Here is a 25,925-nt window from a genome sequence, read left to right on the forward strand (position 1 = left end):
ATTTAATTGTCCAATATTATGGAATTAGTTTTCAAATATACCTAACCACCACAAAATGGACTTCCTGGTCAATAAAAATTATACTAGCAAACATAGTACTATTTTAAGTAAAAGCAGATGTGATTTTTGGTTTTGAGACTGTTTCCTCATCAGTAAACTGAAAAAAAATATTATCTTCCTTTGAGAACATTAAATCATTATAGCAAAGGGCCTAGTACATACATACATAGTCAATATTCAATAAATGGAAACTAATCAGAAAAGTTTTAGGTTAAATTTTTTCCTTTGGTGTTATATTACTACATATTTTAATAAAATTATTAATAAAAAATTTAAGTATAAATATATATATACTACACAGATGTTAAAATTTAAACCACTTTTAGTACTTTCATTTCCCCTTCAACATCACAAAAATAATTTAAAAAACTTCAAATAATGCAAAATATTCAATTAATACAGAAACATTTTTTGAAAAACAAATTGGATGTGTATATAAAAGTTAGCTTGAAACATAATTATATACCATACAATTCAGTTATTTAAAGTGTATAATTCAATGGGTTTTACTATATTCACAGGATGGTACAACCACTAATTATTTCAATCTAATTTTAGATTTTACCTGATTCTCAAAATTCACCCCTGTTGTAGCATGTATCAATACTTCATTTTTTAAAAAAGATTTTATTTATTTTTTTTAGAGAGAGGGGAAGGGAGAGAGAAAGCGAGGGAGAGAAACATCAATGTGCGGTTGCTTCTCACTGGGGACGGACCTGGCCTGAAACCCAGGCATTGGCCCTGACTGGGAATGGAACTGGCAACCCTTTGGTTCGCAGGTCAGCATGTAATCCACTGAGTCACACCAGCCAGGGCAATACTTCATTTTAACTCTGAATAATGTTCCAGTATATGCATATAAGACAATTATCCATTCATCAGTTGTTGGACATTTGGGTCATTTGGGTCAGTTGATTGGACTGCTTTTTGGCTATCATGATAATGTTGCTATAAACTCTCATATACAAGTTTTATATAGACATATATTTTCAATTCTCTTGGGCACATAGTATTTGAGTGAAATTGCTGGGTCATATGGTAACTCTTTTTAACTTTTAAGGAACTGCCAAACTGTCTTCCAAACCAGCCCCACAACTTTCCATTCCCACCAGCAATATACAAGGGTTCTAATTTTTCCTCTTACCCTTTCATCTCTCTTTGATTATAGCCACAAAAAATTGCCTTATGCCCCTTCTGTGGCCAATCCCCTTTTCCCAAGCTGGCAACCACTGATCTGCTTTCTATTGTTATAGTTATACCTTTTCCAGAATTTCATATATTTTGTGTCAGACATCTTTTATGTGATAGGTTTTAAAATTTCTCCACCGTTGTTGGTAGAACCAGTAGTTTCTTCCTTAGTATTGGTGAGAAGTACTCAATTGTATAGATGGTATTTCTAGTTTAAACATACAAATAATGCTGCTATAGGAATTAAGTCTTTATGGGAATATATGTTTTCTTACAGGTAAATACCTAGTATTGAGAAAATGAAAAGACCCTCCTTTCAATGTGAATGATGTATGCTTCTCTCATTAAAAAGGTATACAGGGAATCTTTTTAGGTATCTTTAGGGAACCGATAATTTAAACTTTACAACACTGCAGTTTCAGATTATATTTTACTTTTGAGTGAATATATTTCCTAGCTTACCTTATGGCTTCTGAATCAATATGCACAGGTGCAATTCTTTCCAACAAAAATTTGACCATCTCTAAAAAAGGATTTGTTGGCTGCTTAGGATTTGCAAGTTTCCGAGCTATTTCTCTCTAAAAAAGGAAATAGTTTTACTGTAAGTATTTACTTTCATGTTTTTCAAAATAAATATGATTATAGGCATCAAAAGCACTTAAAGATTCAAAACCAGCAGAGGTAAAACAAAACCTTCTGCTTTAGACTGACTAAAATTATACACTCATTAGTCAATCATTGCAAAATTTGGACTGGAGAATGAAAAGTGGATAATGTAGTAGAATTTATGCCTTTCCCTCATAAAATTATTGTTTTGTAAACAACATTTAATGCTCTGTTTTGACAAAATAAAACAATACATGCTTCCATGGGTATGTTTACTGTATTTTGTCATGTATAATGCACACCCATGCTTTTGGCCCAAATTTTCAGGAAAAAAATCTTTCATTTAAAATTTTTAATTCAATTATTTATTTATTCACATTTAGATGCTTTTTTTGTATTATAAAAGAATTTTTGAGCACATGGTATAAGAAAGTTTATATAACAAACAATTATAAAACACAAGGACAGATACAAGGTATTTCTAGTATGACCCATGTATAATGCACATCCTTATTTTCCCCTTAAATATCTGGGCAAAAAAGTATGCATTATACAAGGCAAAATATGGTACTTTGTAATTTGACAAAATACCGTATTTTATTACAATAATTTTTTTAAAAGAGACAGATTCACATATGTATAAATATTTATAAAGATTTTTATTTCTGGAAGAACATAGCTAAGTTAGAAGACAGTAGCATTATGTCAAATAGATCCTACAAAGAAAAGGCATTGCTGAAATGTCTAAAGAATATAAGATGTAATTGATTAAAGTTACAATATGCTGGGCACTGGGGAAAGAAATTTACTTTAATAACAAGGCTTTTAATTGAATATCTCTGATGAATAAATGTAAGGCTTTTAACTGAATATCTCTGATGAATAAATGTAAATTTTATCTGAGAAGATAATGCACATTAAAGTGCTTTCAAAGTATAAGTAGCACTGATAGTAAAGGATAAAGCCAACATTCAAACTTAGGGTTGTCTCAATGCTGAATCAACAAACTTCCTGTAAAATATTAAAACTTGGGAATCATTGTCATAGGAAGGCACTAGAGCATAAAATAGAAAGCAGAGCAGAAGCTATGGCACATGATCCTTCCCTAGAACCAGTGTGTGGAAACTCAAAACCTGAAGACCAAAGGGAAAGCAAATCATCAAGCACACATCTTAATACCACTGCTCACCCTCTCTCACTATATCATCATGGGTGCACGTATTAATTCATAGTATGTGTTTACTGTTATTCCTTGCTCAAAGTACTTTTGCTGAAATTTTCCATGAGTGGAACTGAGACAAAAGGGGAGAAAATTATTAGATCTCCAATTCTACTAATTCTGTTTCTGAGTAAAGTTTGTGTCTTGAGAAGTGACAGGTAGATTCTCATTTAGAAAGTAAGGAGGTAGTGGTAAGTAAACAGTAGAGGACAGAGAAGGGATTCTCAAGGGTAGAATAAAAGCATAGAGTGAGTGAAGGTAAATTTACTGTTTCTATGTTTCTTCTTCAGAAAGAAACTATCAGGTAAAAAGGAATGTGGATACTAATATCAGTAGCCCTTAGAGAGACTACAGATATTCTGGAAAAGGGCAAAAACTATTTAAATAGTGGTTGTTTTCCTTGAAACAGTGTTTCAAGTGAATTCTAATTCATACCTTTCATGGAAACACACAGTGCTCACAATATACAATGCTAATGCCAGAGATAAAGAAGTTATTGAGAAACCATTTACCAAGTAAAATAAACGGAAAATTGTAAAGAGCAGAAATATTTTCTTCTGGAGTAGAGTTCTATTAGCTATTTTGTGGCCTATTACTTACAAATCCTCAGGGTAACCTCCCTCCCAAAATGTATTATTTCCATGTTCTTTCCATTCCAAGCGCAGGTCTCATCTCCGTTTTTTTGGTTACTAAAATCAGCAGCACTGATTGGCTGTAGTATTTTTTCTGAGATATTCTGGTTACAAACATGTTTTGCATATATTTTTTAAATTTGGAAACAGAGGTTTCTGGTCTGACAAATACTAGAGATTCATGTTTCTGCTATTTTTTTCAAACTCAATTCCTGTTTCTCTCAGAACAAAACACCACTTGATTGTTCTTTCTCAAGGTCCATGTTTCTTGAGCAGTACTCAGTTTGTACTGGTGGTTCTTGCAAAGAATGATGGAGTGTATAGAAAGAACACCATCAATGATCTGTAAGATTTAGACTCTACTTGTAGCTCAACCACAGTAACTAGCTGTGAAACACTAGAGGAAAAACTTCACCTCTTTAAAATTCAATGTTCTTATCTATAAAATGAATTACTTCTAGGCAATTCAGAGCTACCAATTCACAATATTGGTAAATTCACACAAACCAAATATCTCTAAGGTATTTTCAAGCAATTTCATAGTATGATCCAATTATATGAATGGATGTCCTGCAGGACACGGTACTCTGGACCTCCAATTCTAAATGCCAAAGACGTGAAATCTTTAAATGTTCTCAGCAAACCACTTAGCCCAGAAATGTAAAGGTTGAGGTAGTCTGGGGACTTGGCACATCCCTAGGGCCAAAGGAGGAGTTCACTGCTCTCTTACCTAAATTGGCTTCCCCCCATCTCTTCCTAATAACTGGTCTTTTTAGACCCACTTAGATACCACTTAGATGGAATAAAAAATGCTCTGCAACAACTTTGTATACATACCTACTATAGTCCTTATACCTTACCAAATACTTTAAAATAAAATAATTATCCCATCCTTACTCTTTCTAGAACAGAGTTAGACACACACATCTGAAATCTTTCTCTTATTCATCTCTTAAAGATTGGCCCCAACCAAAGTATTTGCCATATATGTGTAATACCATAGAAATACAATTTATTTAAATCCTAAAGGGCAGTGTGGGGCCATGTATTAGGTAATACACACACACACACACACACACATACACACACACACATACACACACATTCTTCTAACAACCCTATGAAGATGTTAGTATTTAGAGATGAGACAAACAAGGCCCAAAAATATTGAAGAACACTGTTAGTAAATGGAATAAAGAAATTCAAACATACTGAACAACAATAAAATAATTTAAAAAATTCAAACATAGAACTTTCCCATAAAATGCTAAATAAATGAATGGTTTTCCTTCCTGGTATTTTCAATGATACGGGTTTTCTATAAAATAGAATCCTAGAATGAAGATGAAAGCCTAAATAGGAACTACCATATCTGTAAAATGTACATACAGAAATATAATTATTGCTGATTTATTGACAAGGGTTATTTCCATACTAATATATGGAAGAAAATGCATGCACACACAAGCATTTAGAAAGTTCTTATTTACTTAAGGAACACAGCATTTTATCTTGTTCAATTCCTACGACCAATCTCCCTGGCTTAGTCCTCTAGTGTATTTCCTGGAATTTGGCTGAAGAGAAGTAAGTAAAGAGAACTAAGTTGGACACAGATACACACCTAAGTAATCCAGAGCTCATAACATTGGTAAATTCACACAAATAATCTCTGTAAACCAAATCTTAAAGAAATATAAATTTCTATAAGCAAAGCTGGAAGAACAAATGTAAAAGTGTAATTTACTAACCACACAAACATCTGCCTGTTTACAGGAACAGGTTGGACTAATCAGTAACTCCAACTGAGACCGCAGTTTCTCATCATCACCAAGAACCTGGTTAAATTTCTTTACAAAATCTTGTGCTTTCCCAGGGTCAGGCAAATTCTCTATAAAATTAAAAGAGAACCAATATTACATATGAAAAACTACTCTACTACACTAGAAGGAAGTTTTCTTAAAAATAATGCTGAGCCAACAAGAGAAAATCAGCCTAACTGGTACTAAGAAATAAAATTACCAAGAAAGAGATCTTTTTCTATTACTTAGACTAAAATGATAGTCCCATTGGGTATATTATGTGTCTGTTTTAAATATTTATTATATACCTACAGAGTGAATAAACATACTCACTTGCTATGGTCATCAGTTTTCCAAACATGGCAGAACAGTTAGCCTCTGACTGAAATTTAAAACAAAAACAAAAGTCACATGTGCTAACAAATTTCTCTAAGAAAATCTATGCTAAGTATTATACATATTTTTATAGTTAAAAAAATCATCACAATTTACCCACCAGAAAATGAATTACCATATCTAGGATTATCGTACCTACACCCCAAGTTGATAACAAAAAATTGTGTCGTAGCAACAACTATTAAGTTAGGATAATTAGAAGGAAAGGAGATGCCAGCAGGAAAAGGTATTTAAACATTTATGAAGTACATAACATTCATAGAGAAATTATCTTGCCAGAGACTGAACAAGATTATTTTGATATAAAACAATTATCTCAAAATGACTATGAAACCATACTAAAGAAAATTAACTAAAAATGTGAAGAGTAGAAAAGAGTTTTTCCTGAATAGAGTTCTATTAGCTATTTTGTGGCCAATTACTTAAATAATCTCAGGAAATCACCTCCCCTCCAAAAACTAGTTCCCTTTTCTTTCTTATAATAAAGTATGACTAAATTTGTATGAAACTTGAGTAATCTGAATCAGAAATTGGTAAAATACAGTTCCACAGGCCATCCGTTTTTGTTACAGTTTTGTTGGAACACATTCGCAACTATTTATTTACATATTGTCTATGACTGTTTTTGCACTACAAAGGCAGTGTTGCGCAGTTCAGCGTGAGAGTGCATGGCTAGCAAAGCTGAATTTTACTATCTGGTCATTTACAAAAAAAAGTCTGCCAACTCTTGCTTTAGGGTCCATGGGCCTTTGAAAGATTTCAGTCTAAGATTCCCTAGTTAAGAATATGTATTCTAGCAAACACATTTAGAAGTTTATTAAGATGTCATTAAATTTCTTTCCCCCACTTTCCAGAAAATGTTGGGTAGAATTTCTTTGTTAATTTGACCTTGGCATATTTATAGACTTTATACCTGATTTGATACTGACTCTCCACTGAAGGGCAAAAAATCATGGAGTGAAATAATGATCACTTCTAATATAATTTTATCTTGAGGTTTAATTCTAATTATTTGAAAATTGATAAACTATATATAAAATTTTAGTGTCTAAATACTTTATAAAATAGAAAACACCATTTCTCGTGGTGGAAAATAAGATTTTGATACATTGATTTGTAATGGAAATTTAGCTTGGATAACTACAGAAAAACTGAGTAATGACTATAAATAATAAGGCATTTAAATAAATCTTAAACTTACTGTAGGCTGCTTGTGCAAGTCCAGTAGTTCTCGTACGTGACTTCTAAGCATGTTCTGACATTTCCACATTTCATTGAGAGCTCTGTAAATATAGTTGTAAATATGAAAAAGTACATAATATAACAATACTGGTAATTATTCAACTTTATTACTTTTCTTGTTGCATGGTGTAGATGCACCATTCTTCTACCTAAAATTTAAAAAAAAATTAAAAAGGTTTAATTTTCTTTTAGAGAGAGAGGAAGAGAGGGAGAGAAACATCAATGTGTGGTTGACTCTCGTGTACCCCCTCCTGGGGGTACACCCAGGGGCTGGGTATACCCCCTCCTAGCCCACACCCAAGCATGTGCCCTGAATGGGAATCAAACCAGCAACCTTTCAGTTTGCAGGCTGGCACTTAATCCACTGAGCCACACCAGCCAGGGCTCTTCTACCTACAACCTACAACTTTAAGCAGAAGAAAATTTATTTATTAGGATTAAGATAGTTTAGTATACAAAGGTATGTATAAGGTTTCATATGAGAGAAAATATCTGTGAGTTTTAGAAGGATACATAGTACCTTGCCAGGTAACTGAAGGAACTGAAAGACATTCTAAACAGAAGTGGCTAGAATGTTTTGGTACAAAGACAGATAATATGTGATCAAAGTGCATGGCACACACTACAGAAAAAGATCAGATGACAAAGTCCTTTTCACGCCAGGCTAAGTGATGTAGGTTTGAGATGCCACATTTAAACTGAGTGTGTTTATTCTAGACTCTCTTCTGTCCACGAAAGCAGATTTTCTTCTCTCACAAACCCATTCCATAATTCCAGATGCCCTGAGGACCTCTCAGAAATTAGTGTATCTCTGAGAATTCTTCGCTAAATATTCTGAAATATAAACAGAGACCGAAACCTTAGGCCAGGCATTTACAACCTAGAGTGAGTATTCGGAACCACTTGCAAATCTTTTTAAAAAAAAAATGGCTAATGCCTCTTAACATGATACAGTAAAGATACAATATTACCTCTGTGGAATTTCTGCTGAAAAAGCACAATCTCAATCTAACAAAGACTGGGGGAACCCAAATTGAGGGAACATTGTACCAAATAATTGGCCTGAGTAATATTCTTCTAAAAACCATTGAAGTCATAATAAAGACGAAGGAATGGTTCAAAATTAAGAGACTAGAGAAATGACAACCAAATATGCAATGTATAAACCTACAAAGAGAAAAAAACCCATAAAGAACATTATTTGGATAATGGAGAAAATCCGAATACACATTGGTTTAGAAAATAATATTATATCAGTCTTAAACTTCTTGATTTTGATAGGGGTACTCTGGTTATGTAAGAGAATATCCTTGTTCTTAGGGGATATATACTGAAGTATTTAGGGATAAAGGGATCCAGTGTCTTCAAACTACTCTCAAATAGTTCAGAAGAAAATATGTATATGGTCATTCTGCACAGAAGTGATTTGGATATACTCGCCTGAAAAAGAACTGGTCTGAGGCTTGGCATAGTAAAGCTCCAGCTGTGTAATTTAGACCCCAGTCAACAGGTGGACGAAAGATAATTTTGACACGGGGACTTATCTGAATCCCTGAAACTATATTACTGACTCAGCTGTCAAATATGAGAGGGGGAGCCCAGAAAACCAGAATTATCTTTTGGAGGGCAGGCCTCTTGTAGTACAGGCTTCCCCTACTAAGTGAGTGTTCTAGGGATGCATCTATGTCAGTGTACCAGCTGGTGTTGTTGTGAGAAGTTGTGCTTGTCTTCAGTGAATTTTTTTTGAAGAGTCAACGTGTTTGCCCATTTCACAATGGGTGGTTTACAAGCGCACCTACCAACACTGCTCTGAGTGTTCAGCAGTTTCTGACCAAAACAGCATGACTCCTGTGCCCCACCATCCCAATTCACCCCATCTTGCCCTGAGTGACTTTTTGTTTCCTCAGATGAAAAAAGTCCTCAAAGGGAAATGTTTTGCTGATGTGGAAGAGGTGACACAAAAAAATGTTAGAAGCACTAAGACACATCAAGATTGATGAGTTCAAAAGCTGTTTTGAGCAGTGGAAAAAACATCTTGATAGGTGCATTGCTTCCAATGGAGAGTACTTTGAAGGTGACTGAAGTTTAAATATGTAATAATAAATACACAATTTTTTATAAATAAATTTGGGGGGGGTTGGCCCCCCCTTGTATGCCTATGCATAAAAGAACATTCCTGCTTTTGACTTAACCTGAATTTATACAATTTTTCTCTATGTATATTCATCTAAGATTCTTGATTCAGCCAGAAGCAACAACTCCATCAACAATAATTCGTTAGATAAGATGAAGTAATTTTATAAATAAATTTTCAAGAAATACTCCAATCAATCATTAAAAAGTAACTTACTTGACAGCATTTGGATCCAAACTAGCATATAAATAATACAAGCATTTCATTCTCTCTTCTGTTTCCAGGTTGTGGGGCACAAGATATTGAGCAAAGATTTTCTCTACCAACAGCCTATGAAACAAAACATCCCCAAATAAGATGATTATTTTATTTTTAGAGATTTTTCTCTCTAGTCTATCAAAAAAAAAACAGAAAAACTCCAAATGACACTATTCTGTTGTTAGAAAAAATAGCCGTTTTGTATTTTAACCACATCTTGCAAAGATAACATACCAATGGTAATGTGTATGTGTGCAAATACAGTGCAAAAGATCAGTATGTGATCAGTTCTTTTCCTTGGAGGTTATTTTTACATTTAGAGCTAAAGAGGCTATATGTTATTCCTAAACATGGGGTGCTAGGGTACTAGGTTACCTGTTGTGCCATTGTTCTGGAGCTATAATAAGTTACTTGACATTACATATATAAAGCTATGATCTCAAGAATAGCCAATTCTATAGAAAAAAACACCATTAATTTCCTCTGATTACAGTTCAGCTCCTTTCTCATGTCAATTAAAATAATCAGGGGGGTCCTCCTCCATTCAACTTCCTCAAAATTTAGCTTTTCCTGTGTACATTTGATCTTTCTTCTTTCTACAGTCTTGCTAAGCTTATATTCATTATTTGGTATCACTGGAATAAGACAATACAGGGCTCCCCATTAATCAATAACATGCATAACCAGTGATGCAAAAAGTTAGTCTAATTCAGTAACACATTACCAAGTATTTTGCAAAACCCACAATCATTATTACAATCCAATATAGAATAACAAGTAACATTCACACAATGAAATTGATATTAAGGTCTCATCACATAAAAAAATAATTGTAACTAAGTATGGGAATGAATGTTAACCAGACTTTTCTGGTGATCATTTCAGAATATATATAAATATAGATTCACTGTGTTGTTTACCTGGCATGAATATAATTGTTAATTATACCTCAATAAAAAACAACACAGTAATACCTCTATTGGCACTTATAGTGTTGCAAAAAGGAAAAATAATAATTAGCAATTATTGAGTAGTGCTGTATTGCCAGGTATAGGGCTAGGGGGCTTTACATTCATTATTTTATTATTTAATCCACATGGCAACTCTTTAAGGAAGGCTTTATTACTACTCCATTTCAGATAAGACCGAAGTGGCACAGAGGGTGTCAGTTATGCAACAGCACACACCTAGTAAATGGCAGAATGACTATCTGGTCTCTAGTCTGACGCCAAAGCCTGTGCCTATTTCACTATTATTATGCTACCTTAATCTTGGCTAGAGTCTCACTTAAACATAGTATGTACAAATATACAAAAAATAGTTTGTAGACTTAGAAGTTATTAAAAAATTAATAGAAGTAAACTGTATTTTTTTAAAATGAAAATCATTTTTATATTCAACCATTCTATCAACATATTACTTACTTGTCATCAATGCTATTTTGATAATAAATATGCAAAAGTTTGTCTTTTATCCAGCTGACTTTCTCTGCAGCTTCCTTTCCTGCTTCACCATGAAGACAGTATTTCTTATAAAGCTGAGCCAAACCCATCATAGCTTCTTTTCTTACTCGCCACTAGAAAGTAAAGTTTATTGGATGAGTTAGATACCAAACTTTAGTATATCAGTCTGCAAAAAGTGCCAATTCTTTACTAGGTTGTACAATTCAACATATGTGTACAAAAACTGGCACAATATTTATTTTTCATAAGAGGCAGACAAACTGCTTTACCAACACTTTTGAATATGTTCTAACTTAGAAATCAGGCTACTTTAGAAACTATCCAATGCAAAGATAACTAAATCATCTGCCAATTTTTACTTCTCTCAAATTCAAGCAATAGTAAATCTTAGAGAAGAGCTCACTCAATTCTGTCTAAAAAATATTTGGCCAAGTTTTAGAAGCAACTAAAAGGTAAAATAAAGTATATAATTCACTATGTAAACAAAAAAGGAATGGTTTGTCCTAGTTATATCCCTTTTATGTTAGCTCAGAACAAGAGCAAAATTTAGTACCAAAATCCTAGAATGACTAAGTTGGAAAGCACTTTAGTGATTACTTTAAGTGAACTTCCTTATTTTATAAATTAAAAGGGTGAATGATTTATCTAAGCACATCCTAGTTAGTGAAAGACTCTTTGGCACTGCTAGTGTTTGGGATGGTTTACCAGTTGGAAAGTAAGCTGGTAGAAGGAGGTAGACAGAAAAGTAGACTACAAAAACGCAGAGTTAGAACCATGATAGTAAGGTGTAATAAAAGCAATAACCAAAGGAGATATCTGTCTTAATAACAAATCAGAAAACACTGTCTTTGTTTTATTTAAATAATACTCCCTTATAAAATTTTTGTATCATTTTCTCATGTATAGGCAATTTAACGGATGGAGTGAAACTGTTGCCACACAACAGGTAACAGATGGCTTTTGACATTTTTTAAATGAAACCAATTAATTTGAGCAGTAAAACCTAAGATTACGTCCTGTCCCTACATTTTACAGGGAAAACAAATTTCAGAAAGGCTATACTCAAGGTCATCTAATTTATTACACCTAAAATGTCCAGTAAGTGCTATTACGACCCTATCATATCATGCAGTCTCAGGAAGATTCATTCATTTGCTCTTTCTGAAACTTTAAACATTGACAGAAATAGGAGTTAAAATGTTTCTAAAAGGCAGAAATAACAGAAATGGCAATTTAAATTACCTGTGTGTGGACTGTGGGGTGAGCTAATTACCAACTAACCACTAGGGAGAGTATCATTTATTTAAATTAAAGCCAAGGGGGTAAAATCTTCAAAGTCATAATTACTAATATAGTTGAACAAGTCATCAGTGTCCATGTTACATAATGGCCTCTTTTGACTATTTTAAAAGAACGTAAACAATAACTCTTGCTTTATTTCATAACCAGGAAATATCACTTTTCTACCTGGAAAATTAGTTTGTAAACTAATTAGATGGTTTATAGCTAAACGATTGCACATTGGATTTGGGAGAAAACAGGTTTTCAACTATGCCCTAAATAAAATAGCACAGTGCAAAGGCAACCTTTGTTAAAGATGTTAATAATTGCATGTCTAATCAGTTTGCCTTGCATGTCTGTCTTTTGCTTATAAATGATACTATGCCTTAGCAATTGCTACTGCCATTCTTAACACTACTTTTCCCTATCAACCCCCATTTTTGACTGCTTTCACATGGAGGAAATCACACAAAAGGAAGAAATAAACATACAAAGGTCATTTCTGCCCTTAGATGGGCATAGCAATATAAAAGCATCACTATCATAAGAAGTACGATAATCTTTCAGTTTAATGAATGACAGAGCCACTGAAGTTCTAAAATAAGTCACTTTTGAAAATGTTAACTATAGGTAATAAATACAGATGATCAATCCCTACTCTTTTGAAACTCATCAAATAAGTGAAAAGATAAATCAAAACTTTAATTTAGCTATGCTTTTTTAAAAGGTAAGTTAGGTAAGCTAGAAGATAAATGTGTGCCTAGGATCTGAAAAGCTATAGACCAATGTATTCATTTATAAAGATAATTTAAAAACACAGAAATACAAATTATTAGCTCTTTATTTGGCATTGTATTAATTTGGTTTTTACACAAAAAAAGCTTTAAACAGAAAACAATTTCTATTGCACTTAGCAAGCAATTTAAACAAAGTAATTACAAAAGAGTAAGATTCTTCAATTTACCCGTTTATCCAGTGTTCTTTCCCTTACAAAGCCAAGTAGCTGATCATTTACTAAGGCAAGGTCTCTTTTGGCAGCTGTTATGATGGTAACAATGACATCATGACGAATAGCTTCTTCTGGATCATGTGATCTAACTTTCAAATATTCTGTAATAAGAGAAAAAAACACAAGGTTTTAGCTATGATATCTGTCATGTTCAGAATGCCCAAGCAGACTAATACTTAAAGCTTTTGTCCATACTGAAACCATGTTTGTACAATGTGGCATGAATTAAAATCATTTTATTTTTGAGGCAGCAATGCCCTATATAATCACAAAATAAACTATACCATAGAATTCACTACTGCATAGTCATATCTGAATAAATCATGTATTTTTACATCAACTATTCTGGAAAAGCCAAATCATTATGCAATATCTGATTAAGCAGATTATGATTTAGGCTACAATGCAAATTAAAAGACAAAAGAAAAACAGTAAAAATGCTTATAGCGAGGTCGCTGATTGGTGTATATCTCCACATAACACAATATAAAATACAGAATTAACATTCTATGACCTATAAAATATTCCCAAATATTTACAATATAAATAATATCAAACTAAAAAGTAGTACTTCCTCTTTTTTTGGTGAACAGCATTTTGATAGAAGCCATTTATTTGCTATTGCCAAACAAGCAGGTTCAAACGCTCTATGTGAAGAAAGAGAAATTCTCGTCTAGTCCAGAGGATAATCACTTTCCTACTGACTATTTGATATGTTACTATGTTTAACTATCATGTATGCATAATGATTCAGAATATATCATAAGAGCCTACTTCCTCAAAACTATGATTTCCAAGAAATTACAAAGGATTACAGTATGAAGATTTCAAATGTAATTTTATTGTATAAACATGAAATTGTTTACTATTCCATGGATGACATACACCTAAAATAATGTCAGAATTAAAACCTAATTAAGAAATTGAAGTTAAGGTCACATCTAAAATATATTTGTGTGATTACTCTTATATTCATAATATAAACCGTCTACCTTACCTGTAAGATCCTTTGCTAAATCTGGGTGATTCATTAAACAGTGACTGGCAAATTTCACACTTTCTAATCTCACAGGAACATGAATGTCATTAAATCTACATATAAAAAGATGGCTCAATATTAGTTGTAAGGCAAAACAATTATTTTCAAATAAGGTACATATATCTAACAGTATGTAAATGCCTATAAACTATAGTTACTGATTATAAAATGTGATTATTTATAACAGTTATGTTCTGAAGAAAAAGTATAAAGTAAAATGATACATAATTTCACAAAACATTTTGAAAAAAGAATGTTTACCATGTAAAAACAAACAAAAAATAGTCTAAACACATCTCGCAACCCAAATTACCAACTTTGTAGACCCCAAAATTTAAGAGCTTAAATTATGCTACAAAGCAAACAAAAAAATATTCAAAACACACAAAACCTACTTGAAAACATTTTATACTAGGAAAATACTACGGGGATGGAGGTAGAAAGTACATCATATATGAGGAGAACCAGAAGTTTAGAGATGAGTACATGAAATGCATGTGTCATACTGCCTTACAACAAAGTTTCATGTAGCCAGGACCAACATTAAAATGCTCTTTTAAAGGTGTAAGATATTGTAAAACTTCAATAAATAAAATACCACATGTAAATTTAAAACTGCATATATAATAAGGACAAGCTCAGTAACTCTCAATTTTAAAATTTGTTATTGGCTAGTTTGAAAAAGTTATTAATTATAAATAATGTGATTTTATTTTTTTAAATATTTATTTTTAGAGAGAGGTGAAGGGAGGGAGCAAGAGAGGGGGCAGAAACATCAATGTGAGAGAGAAACATCAATCAGTTGATTCTCTTAAGTGATCTGACCAGGGACTAAACCCACAGCCGAGGTATATGCCTTGACTGGGGATTCAAACCAGCCAACTTTTACTTTGCAGGATGACCTGCCCACCTGCCACTGCCACCTGAGCCACACCAGTCAGAGCATAAATAATGTGATTTTAAATAGCAAGAAATGTTTTTACTTTTGAAGTGATCTGAAAAGTAACCAATTAAAGTTATTTAATAAATGTTTTAATGTCCATGACCTTCCACTTTCTTATCCAGAGATACTCATATCTTAGTAAAATCTTCCATTTGGGATTTATAATATTCTACCAGAGAAAAATAAAAATATTGCCATTTATAATGAAGTAAATTACAAAGTATTAAAATACTTATTGCTAAATAGTTAAAAAAACAATACAGTAAAACAGATCTTTACTACTTCTGTTTCTATGAATCAGAGACCCACTGTTGAAGATGGCAGTGAATAAAAAACTGTGAAGGTTCTTATCATTGATTTAGTTGTCACAAGGAACCCAGGTAAAAAAAAAAAAAAGATTCTTGAACTTTTGTTTAAATGTTTTGCTATAAATATTGTCAATCACAGGACAGAATCACTCCTCTGTATATTGAGAAGTATGTTTGCTTCATTCTTTCTATTCTAAATGCTTATGATTAAAGTTTAATTATTCAAATAAGGTTATTCCTGTGAAGACCTTCAAAATGGCCTGTTCTGAGCAAATAACTTAAGATATCATTAGGTTAGTGTCCAAAATTTCTCAGATCTGACATACCTGTATTTAAAATGTATATTTATTGATTTTAGAGAGAGAAAAAGAGAGAGAAATGGGGGGGGGAGAGGAAGAGAAACATTGATTTGTTGTTCTATTTATGCATTCATTGGTTGGCTTTTTAAAAAAAATTATTATCTTTTATTGATTATGCTATTAGTTATCCCGATTTCTCCCCTTTGATCCCCCCAATACTCCCCATTCCCTCAGGCAATCCCCCAACCATTGTTCATGTCATGGGTCATGAGTGTAAGCTTTCTGCCTGCTCCATTTCCTATACTGTACTTTACATACCCATGGCTATTCTGTGACCAGTTACTTGTTCTTCTTAATGGCCTCACCTCATCACCCATTCTCCCCCTCCTGCTTCCCATCAGGTAACGTATCCATGATTCTGTCTCTGTTCTTATTTGCTTGGTTTGATTTTTAGATTCAATTGTTGATAGTTTTGTATTTATTGCCATTTTTTGATTGTCTGTAGTATTGATCTTTTTTTCTTTAATAAGTCCCTTTAATATTTCATATAATAATGGTATAGTGATGATGAACTCCCTTAGTTTTTTCTTGACTGGTAAGCTCTTTATCTGCCCTTTGATTCCAAATGATAGCTTTGCTGGGTAGAGGAATCTTGGCTGTAGGTGCCTGCTCTTTATGACTTTGAATATTTCTTGCCAATCCCTTCTAGCCTGCAAAGTTTCTTTTGAGAAATCAGCTGACAACTTCTGGCCAAGATGGAGGCATAGATAGACACACTGTGGCTCCTCGAACAACCAAAAGGACAACAATTTAAAAATAAGAAACAACCAGAAATGACAGAAAATCGAACTGTATGGAAGTCCGACAACCAAGGAGTTAAAGAAGAAATATCCGTCCAGACTGGTAGGAGGGGCGGAGCCGGGCAGGTGGACAAAGAGGACTCGAGGCAAAGCGAGGTGGAGGACCAGGGTAAGCAAGGCGGTGGCTGGTGGAGCGGGCGGTCCCACATTCATGAGCAGATGTACCAGGAGGAACATCTGGGGAGCAAGACAGACTTCACAAGCCAGGGTCCTAGCACAGGGAAGTAAAGCTTCAAAACACTGATCGAAAACAACTGTGGGGTTGAGGTGCCAGGAGAGACTTCCAGCCAAACAGGAGAGTTTTTTGGAGAGACCCACAGGGTCCTAGAACATGCACAAACCACCCACCTGGGAATCAGCACCAGAAGGGCCCAATTGGCTTGTGGGTAGTGGGGGAAGTGACTGAAATCTGGCAGAGAGTGAAACAAGTGCCATTGTTCCCTTTCAGACCCCTTCCCCACATACAGCACCAAAATGCAGTGACGTGGATTGCCCTGACCCCCTGCCTGGGTGAACACCTAAGCCTCCACCCCTCACTATGTAGCAGGCTGACCAAGACCAAAAAGGCCCAAATGAAAAAACAGAGCAAAGCTCCAGAAAAAAATACAACTAAGTGATAAAGAGAGAGCCAGCCTATCAGATGCTGGCTCTGATAGTTCAAAACACTGGTAATCACGATGCTCATAGAATTGGTTGAATATGGTCGAGAATTACATGAAAAAATGAAGGCAGTGCAAAGTGAATTAAAGGAAAATGTACAGGGAACCAACAGTGATGAAAAGGAAACCAGGACTCAAATCAGCACTGTGAACCAGAAGGAAGAAATAAACATTCAACCAGAACAGAATGAAGAAACAAGAATTCATAAAAATGAGGAGAGACTTAGGGACCTCTGGGACAACTTTAAATATTCCAACATCCCAGTCATAGGGGTGCCAGAAGGAGAAGAGGAAGAGCTACAAATTGGAAACTTATTTGAACAAATAATGAAGAAGAACTTCCCCAATCTGGCAAAAGAAATAGACTTCCAGGAAGTCCAGGAAGCTCAGAGAATCCCAAAGAGGTTGGACCCAAGGAGGAACACACCAAGGCACATCATAATTACATTACCCAAGATTAACAATAAAGAGAGAATCTTAGAAGCAGCAAGAGAAAAGGAGAGAGTTACCTACAAAGGAGTTCCCATAAGACTGTCAGCTGATTTCTCAAAAGAGACCTTACAGGCTAAGAAGGGGTTGGAAAGAAGTATTCCAAGTCATGAAAGGCAAGGACCTACATGCAAGATTACTCTATCAAGCAAAGCTTTCACTTAGGATGAAAGGGCAGATAAAGTGGTCACAGATTAGGTCAAGTTAAAGGAGTTCATCATCACCAAGCCCTTATTGTATGAAATGTTAAAGGGACTTATCTAAGAAAAAGATAAAAAATATGAACAGTAAAATGACAGCAAACTCACAGTTATTAACAACCACATCTAAAACAAAAACAAAATCAAACTAAGCAAACAACTAGAACAGGAACAGAACCACAGAAATGGAGATCACATGGAGGGTTATCAATAGGGAAGTGGGAGGGGGATAGAGGGGGAAAAGGTACAGAGAATAAGGAGCATAAATGGTAGGTAGAAAATAGACAGGGGGAGGTGAAGAATAGTATAGGAAATGTAGAAGCCAAAGAACTTATATGTATGACCCATGGACATGAACTAAAGGAGGGGAATGTGGGTGGGAGGGGGTGTGCACGGTGGAGGGGAATAATGGGGGGAAATGGGACAACAGTAATAGCATAATCAATAAAATATATTTTAAAAAATCAGCTGACAGTCTTATGGGTACTCCCCTAAGGAAAACTAAAGGTAATTAACTTTTGCTGCTTTTAATATTCTATCTTTAATCTTTGGCATTTTAATTATGATGAATTTTGAAGCGGGCCTCTTTGCATCCATCTTGATTGGGACTCTGTGCTTCCTGGACTTGTATGTCTATTTCCTTCACTAAATTAGGGATGTTTTCTTTCATTATTCTTTCAAATAGATTTCCAATTTCTTGCCCTTTCTCTCCCCTTCTGGCACACTTATGATGTGAATGCTGGAATACCTGAAGTTGTCCCAGAGGCTGCTTATACTACCGTCATTTTTTTTTTTGAATTTTTTTCTTCTTGCTGTTCTTATTGGTTGTTTTTGCTTCCTCATGTTCCTAATGATTGATTTGATTCTTGGCTTCATCTGCTCTAATGTTGTTTCCCTGTAAATTGTTCTTTATTTCAATTAGTATATCCTTTATTTCTGGCTGGATCTTTTTTATGCTGCTGATGTCCTCACTCAGTTCCTTGAGCATCCTAATACCAGTGTTTTGAGCTCTGCTTCTGATTGATTGCTTATGTTCATTTCATTTACTTATTTTTCTGGAGTTTTGATCTGTTCTTTCTTTTTTCTTTTATAGATTTTATTTATTTATTTTTAGAGAGGGAAGGGAGGGAGAAAGAGAGAGAAACATCAGAGAAACATCAATGTGCGGTCACTGGGGGGCCATGGCCTGCAACCCAGGCATGTGCCCTGACTGGGAATCGAACCTGAGACACTTTCGTTCGAAGCCCGTGCTCAATCCACTGAGCTACGCCAGCCAGGTTGATCTGTTCTTTCTTTCTTTCTTTCATTTGGTCCATGTTTGTCTCCTTGTTTTGGCAGGCTCCCTGGGTTTGTTTCTATGTATTAGGTAGAGCTGGCTTGACTCCATTCTTGGTAGTGCAGCCTAAAGTTAGGATGTGTCCTATAGGGTCCAACGGCACAGCCTCCCCTATCACACAAGCTGGGTACTTGAGGTGCACCCTTTGTGTGGGCTGAATACACTTTTCTCTTGTAGTTGAGCCTTGGTTGCTCTTGGCATATCAATGGGAGGGATTTAGCCAGACCAGTCAGCTGACTACCACCCTCTTCCCTCCATGGAGGATCAGCTGTGCAGGGGCAGGGTGGTGGTGCTCCAGTGTGGTCTGTACTTGTACACTGGATGCGTTGGCCCTGGGGTTCCCCAGTGGTGCAGAGCAAGGTCAGCCCCCGCCTATGTTTTGCCCAGGGTCAACCTGCCTGAGCTATAAAAGCAATCTGAGATGGCTGCTACTTGTGCTGGGCTTGGAGATTCCCAGGTGAAGCCAAGCTGTGACTCTAGTTTGGCTGCTGCTAGTGCTTGGCCTGGGGCTCACTGAGTCTAGCTGTTGCTGTTTGAGAGGATTTAGGAAGTTGTGGAGCATGAGCCAAGATCAGCCATCCGTATGGAAAAAGTAGCTTTGCTGGGCCCCTAAGTCAGTTGGAGTGGAGTCTCAGGGGTTCTCCTGGGAAGGACGAACAGTGTTAGCTAGGTTAATCAGTTTCAGATATGGCACCAGCTTGTTGGCTCTGTGGGGTGGTTTCAGAAAAGGGACAATGGCCTCTGCTCGCCTGCTGCTAGCTACTTCAGGTGCCCTTTAGACTGCTACCCCAGTGTTTGAGCTCAGATGGAATAAGTCTGAGTAGGTGAGTCCATGTGTGGGTTCTTTAAGAGGAACTGCTTGGGGCTCCAGCAGTTTCTTCCACTGACTCAATTCCCACTGGTTTTTGCAGCCAGAAATTGTGTGCACTTATCTTCCTGGCACTGGAACCCTGGGCTGCGGGGTATGTTGTAGGGCTGGACTCTTTGCTTCTAAGATATCCCTCCAGAATTTTCATCCACCACAAATGGGTGTGGGACCAGCTAGTTACAAATCTTTGCCCCTCCTACCAGTCTAGATGGATGTGGTTTCTTTAATTCTGTAGTTGTCACACTTCTATTCAACTTGATTTCTGATGCTTCTCAGTGATGGTTGTTCTATATTTTAGTTGTAATTTGATGTGGTTGTGGGAGAAAACAAGCCATGTCAGCTTATGCCACTATTTTGGTTGATTCGCATATGTGCCCTGACTGGGGATCAAGCCCACAACCTTGGCATACCAGGTCGATGCTCTAACCAACTGAGCTACCCAGCCAGGGCTTTTTGTTAAATATACACTTTTTTAATTTTTAGAGAGATTTTATTTATTTATTTTTTGTGAGAGGGGGAGGGAGAAAGAGAGCGAGAGAAACATCAATTGGTTGCCTCTTACACTTGCCCCAATGAGGTAGCAGGCTGCAACCAAGGCATGTGTCCTGACCAGGAATTAAACCAGTGACCTTTTGCCTTGTGGAAGGCCACCCAACCAACTGAGCCACACCAGTCATGACTGTTGTTATATTTCGATATTTAACCTAAAACTATTATAAGGACTATTATATCGAATTTACTTTAAAACATTTCTGGGCTCATTTTCTGAATCAGTTGAATTAAACAATAATGAACCTCAAATGTTATCCAGAATACTAATAGTAAAAATCAACTTTTTAGTCAGTGTTTGAAGTGAAGAAAATCAATACGTACAGGGAATGGAAGGAGGAATTCAATTCATTTCATAGATTATTTTCAACCTAACCATCAAGTTGACAGAATATAATAAATAATTCTAAGTTCTTGTGAAGTAAATAAAATATATTTGAGTAGAACGGAATGAAATTTTCAATGTCAAAATCATATAATACCAATTAGTTCAAAACACACACCATGCAATTAGATGTGCTATACATCTAAAATTAGTAGACTAAAAAATGGCACAGGCATGTCTTCAAATTCATGATTTATTTTAAAAATTATTAAGATTTTGGCCCTGACCAGGTATCTCAGATGGTTAGAGTCTTCCCAAAATGCCAAAGTTGTGGGTTTGATCTCCAGTCATGACATACACAAGACGCACCAATGAATGCATAAATAAGTGAAACAGTGAATTGATGGAATCAATGTTTCTCTCTCTCTCTAAAATCAATAAATAAAAATCTTAACATTTTGAACATTCTTAGATGTTGTTTATTCTAATGGCATTATTTAGCACAAAAAAATAGAAGTGTTAATGTGGGTAATGTATAAGACATCTTAAATCAGCTGATAGTCCTATAGGAACTCTTTTGTAGGTAACTCCTTTTCTCTTGCTGCTTCTAAGATTCTCTCCTTACTGTTAATCTTGGGTAATGTAATTATGATGTGCCTTGGTGTGTTCCTCCTTGGGTCCAACCTCTTTGGGATTCTCTGAGCTTCCTGGACTTCCTGGAAGTCTATTTCTTTTGCCAGATTGGGGAAGTTCTTCTTCATTATTTGTTCAAATAAGTTTCCAATTTGTAGCTCTTCCTCTTCTCCTTCTGGCACCCCTATGACTGGGATGTTGGAATATTTAAAGTTGTCCCAGAGGTCCCTAAGTCTCTCCTCATTTTTATGAATTCTTGTTTCTTCATTCTGTTCTGGTTGAATGTTTATTTCTTCCTTCTGGTTCACAGTGCTGATTTGAGTCCTGGTTTCCTTTTCATCACTGTTGGTTCCCTGTACATTTTCCTTTAATTCACTTTGCACAGCCTTCATTTTTTCATGTAATTCTCGACCATATTCAACCAATTCTGTGAGCATCGTGATTATCAGTGTTTTGAACTGTGCATCTGATGGGCTGGTTCTCTCATTACTTAGTTGTATTTTTTCTGGAGCTTTGCTCTGTTCTTTCATTTGGGCCATATTTCTTTGTCTTGGTGCACCTGTTATATTGTAAGGGGCGGAGCCTTAGGTATTCACCAGGGCAGGACAACACACATCACTGTGTTGTGGCTCAGTATGTGGGGGAGGGGTCCAAGAGGAAGCAATGCCACTTGTTTGGCTCTCCTCCGGCTTCCAGTCACTTCCCCTGCTACCCACAATCAAATTGGGCCCTTCTTGTGCTGATTCCCCTGGTGAGTGGGTTTGTACATGTTTTAGGACTGTGTGGGTGTATGTCTCCAACATACTCTCCGGTGAGCCTGGGAGTTTCTCCTGCCACTGCTACCCCCACAGATTTTTCCAGTCAGAGCTTCTGAGGCTTTATTTTCCCATGCTGGAACTCTGGGTTGCATGGTCTGTCTTGCTCCCCAGTTGTTCCTCCCAGTTTATCTGCATACAAATGTAGGACTGCCAGGCGCTACTTGCCCTCACCGCCCTCCAGTTCTTCAGCGACTGCCTTGCTCTGAGTCCTCTCAGCCCCAACTTCCCATCTCTGCCTCTCCTACCAATATGGATGAATGTTTCTTTTTTAACTCCTTGGTTATCCAACTTCCATACAGCTCAATTTTCTGGCAGTTCTGGGGTGTTTTATGTTTTTAAATTTGTTGTTGTCTTTCTTTTGGTTGTGCGAGGAGGCACAGTGGATTTACCTATTCCTCCATCTTGGCTGGAAGTCTGAACCTGGTATGCATGGTTTTATTTTATTATTTTTTAAAGATTCTATTTTTTTAGACAGAGGAGAAGGGAGAAAGAGAGGGAGGTAAACATCAGTGTGTGGTTTTCCCTTGCATGCCCCCTACTGGGGACCTGGCCTGCAACCCAGGTATGTTCTCTGACTAGGAATCAAACCCGTGACCCTTTAGTTTACAGTCCGGCACTCAATCCACTGAGCCACCTCAGTCAGGACCATATACATACATGGTTTTAATCAAGTGGACCACATTGACTGGCCTTGAAAATATTAAAAATATCCATATAATTGTTATGTTCTCTTACCGTCCGAGAAAACATTGCCAGAGAGGACGATTCTGTGTTGCCAAATCAGAATCTTTAGAACCAAACAATTTAGCTAAAAGTCGAACAACAGCTAATCGCTCTTCTCCATCATTGCTCTAAGAGAAAAGAGAAAATAAGTGAATCCTGCAGTTATTCATCAGATCAGGGGAAATAAAATGAAACATTCCTGGGAAGCTACAATTTCTTATTTTGCTTACAATGAGAAGTTTAAAATATATGCTCTCCTTTACTATGTAGAAATTGGTTTGATTCTATGTGAGGTCATCTCGCTCTTTGCTCTTATTCAAACCCTCACAAATGCTAATTTATGCCTACTTTATTGCTGTTTGCAGTCAACACAGACATTGTAGTAACAGCAAGGTAATCATTCAATTCTAACATTCCCTAAGACTTCTAGAAAAAATTCTGTGAAAGGCAAAACTTCAAGTAATTCCCAGCCCAATAAGCCTTGTTTACCAAGAGCCTTTCCCATAATTTGAGCTCCAACATAATCCCATATCAATTAAGGTTTTGATATGTAAATTTTATTTATTTTTTTATTGTTGACACTATTATAGAACTTTCCCATTCTTTGCCCATTTAAACAAGGATCCCCTACTGACTGTGGAAAATGACACAGAAGAATGTCTTAATTCAGGAAAACTAATTTTATTAGAGGAACATGAATATTAGGATCTAAAAGTGAACTGAATACTACAAAAAAGCAAAAATTTAACATTGTTTTTGATGAGGACCTCCTATTTTATTATCCTGAATCAATATATGGTAAGAAATTTCTGTTCCAGTTTCACTAGTGATGTCATGTCTTAAATTGTTATGAAACCATATGGTATGTGAAGCTTTTTTAAAAATCACATATTCACTAGGAAAATAAATGCAATACCTAAAAGCAATTGCTGATTTTAAGTGTTCAAATACAGTGTCTAAAGTGATACCAGAAATCCAATAAACAAATACTTATGAGAAAAGACAGTAAGTTAAAAAAAAAATAAGAACTCATGGACATGCAGAACAATGTGCTGATTTTAGGGAGTGGAGTGCAGTGCATGCAGGTGGAAGAGGGTACAGGTGTGATAAATGGTAATGGAAAACATACAATAAAAAATGAACTATTAAAGTAAAAGACCATGGTATGAAGACAGTCTTTTCCTAATGAATATTTAACTTTCAGGAATAGAGATGTTTATAGGTAAAATGGGCACATGCATCAAACATAAAAATAAAAACTTTATCAAGCTGTAACACTTATAATTGTAAAATGACTTTTCTTCAGTACTTTTTCTCAAGTGATATGATGATCTAGATTAGTGCTGCCTTTGAGTAAGTACAATTAACTAGCCAACATGACTTATTTTTTAAAGATTTTTATTTATTATTAGAGAGGAGAGGGGAAGAAGAGAGGAAGAGAAACATTAATGTGTGGTTGCCTCTTGCATGGCCCCCACTGGGGACCTGGCCAGCAACCCAGGTATGTGCCCTGACTGGGAATTGAACTGACGACCCTTTAGTTTGAAGGCCAGCACTCAATCCACTGAATTACACCAGCCAGGTCTATGTTTCATTTTTAAGAAATCATTCTATCCATTAAATGTCAAAATTAGAATAAGGGGAAATTTTATTCTACTTGCATGTGACTACTTTAGTAGCTTAGTAATTATTTCAAATGATGTGACATTTCACATCTATATATTTAACTACTGAAATAAAAATAAGTGAGAACTCACCCCTAATGTTTCTTTATTTTTAAATATTTTATTGTTTATGCTATTACAGCTGTCTCAGTTCTTTCCCCTTTGCCCCTCTTCACCAGCATCCTCTCACTCACTCAGGCAATCCTCACTACCACCACTGTTTAAAATTTTAAACAAATTCCTTGAGTGAGGCTGGAATGTGATTATAGAAATGGTAAATTTTTTGGTGTAAAAATTTGGAGTGCAAAAATGATGTACAGCCACAGTATTACTCTATCCCAAAGTGTAAAATTATCTAAGATATTACATAATGCATTGTTTAAATACAAATGCATATATATCTTAGTAATTAAAACAGTAGATAAAATTAAAGATTCTACATCAATAATTTACCAGTGACTTTCTTAAAAACAAAAACAAACAAAACCCTGTTATTTTTTTCATCCTGGCTAGAAAAGGCAACTAACTCTATTAATTATTTCTAATTGCAAAGTAACTGACTGAGAATAATTCTCTGAAAATTTTTACTCCTACCTTGGTTGGAGATAAGGTAACTGTAACTGTTATAATGTTTTTAAATCTGGGGGATACATGTAAATGTCTCTCTCTCTCTCTCTGCATGCCATGAAAAAAGTCTTAAATGTAAATGTGGTAAATTTCACAATGACTATGGCCAAGGCTGTTATGCAGCACAGCTCCAGGGTTAGGGAACAGCACTTTGTGGACCTGTGCAGTGGACAGTGTACACAGTTGCATGCAGTGGCCCAGTACAGATGAAAATCAAACAAATTGTGACCTATGACTCTTAACTATTAAAAGCTGTAGCTACATGATTATGAGATATAACTACAGAATAATCACCATG

General features: G+C 35.5%; 1 protein-coding gene across 2 annotated transcripts in view; it reads right to left on the bottom strand.

The window, feature by feature from the left end:
* Nucleotides 1-25,925, bottom strand: part of PDS5A (PDS5 cohesin associated factor A) — a 118,041-nt gene that overhangs the window by 49,769 nt on the left and 42,347 nt on the right. For both annotated transcript variants that reach the window (XM_045834152.1, XM_045834153.1), the window contains exons 9-17: nucleotides 23,349-23,464; nucleotides 14,285-14,379; nucleotides 13,243-13,388; nucleotides 10,959-11,110; nucleotides 9,493-9,606; nucleotides 7,102-7,183; nucleotides 5,838-5,886; nucleotides 5,454-5,593; nucleotides 1,711-1,826 (exon numbers count right to left, since the gene is read on the bottom strand). In XM_045834152.1, the coding sequence (XP_045690108.1) occupies nucleotides 1,711-1,826; nucleotides 5,454-5,593; nucleotides 5,838-5,886; nucleotides 7,102-7,183; nucleotides 9,493-9,606; nucleotides 10,959-11,110; nucleotides 13,243-13,388; nucleotides 14,285-14,379; nucleotides 23,349-23,464 (1,010 nt within the window). The remainder of the gene's footprint in view (nucleotides 1-1,710; nucleotides 1,827-5,453; nucleotides 5,594-5,837; nucleotides 5,887-7,101; nucleotides 7,184-9,492; nucleotides 9,607-10,958; nucleotides 11,111-13,242; nucleotides 13,389-14,284; nucleotides 14,380-23,348; nucleotides 23,465-25,925) is intronic.

Source organism: Phyllostomus hastatus, unplaced genomic scaffold, assembly GCF_019186645.2.
Source record: "Phyllostomus hastatus isolate PE091 unplaced genomic scaffold, TTU_PhHast_1.1 phas_contig_196, whole genome shotgun sequence".
Taxonomy (NCBI): Eukaryota; Metazoa; Chordata; class Mammalia; order Chiroptera; family Phyllostomidae; genus Phyllostomus; species Phyllostomus hastatus.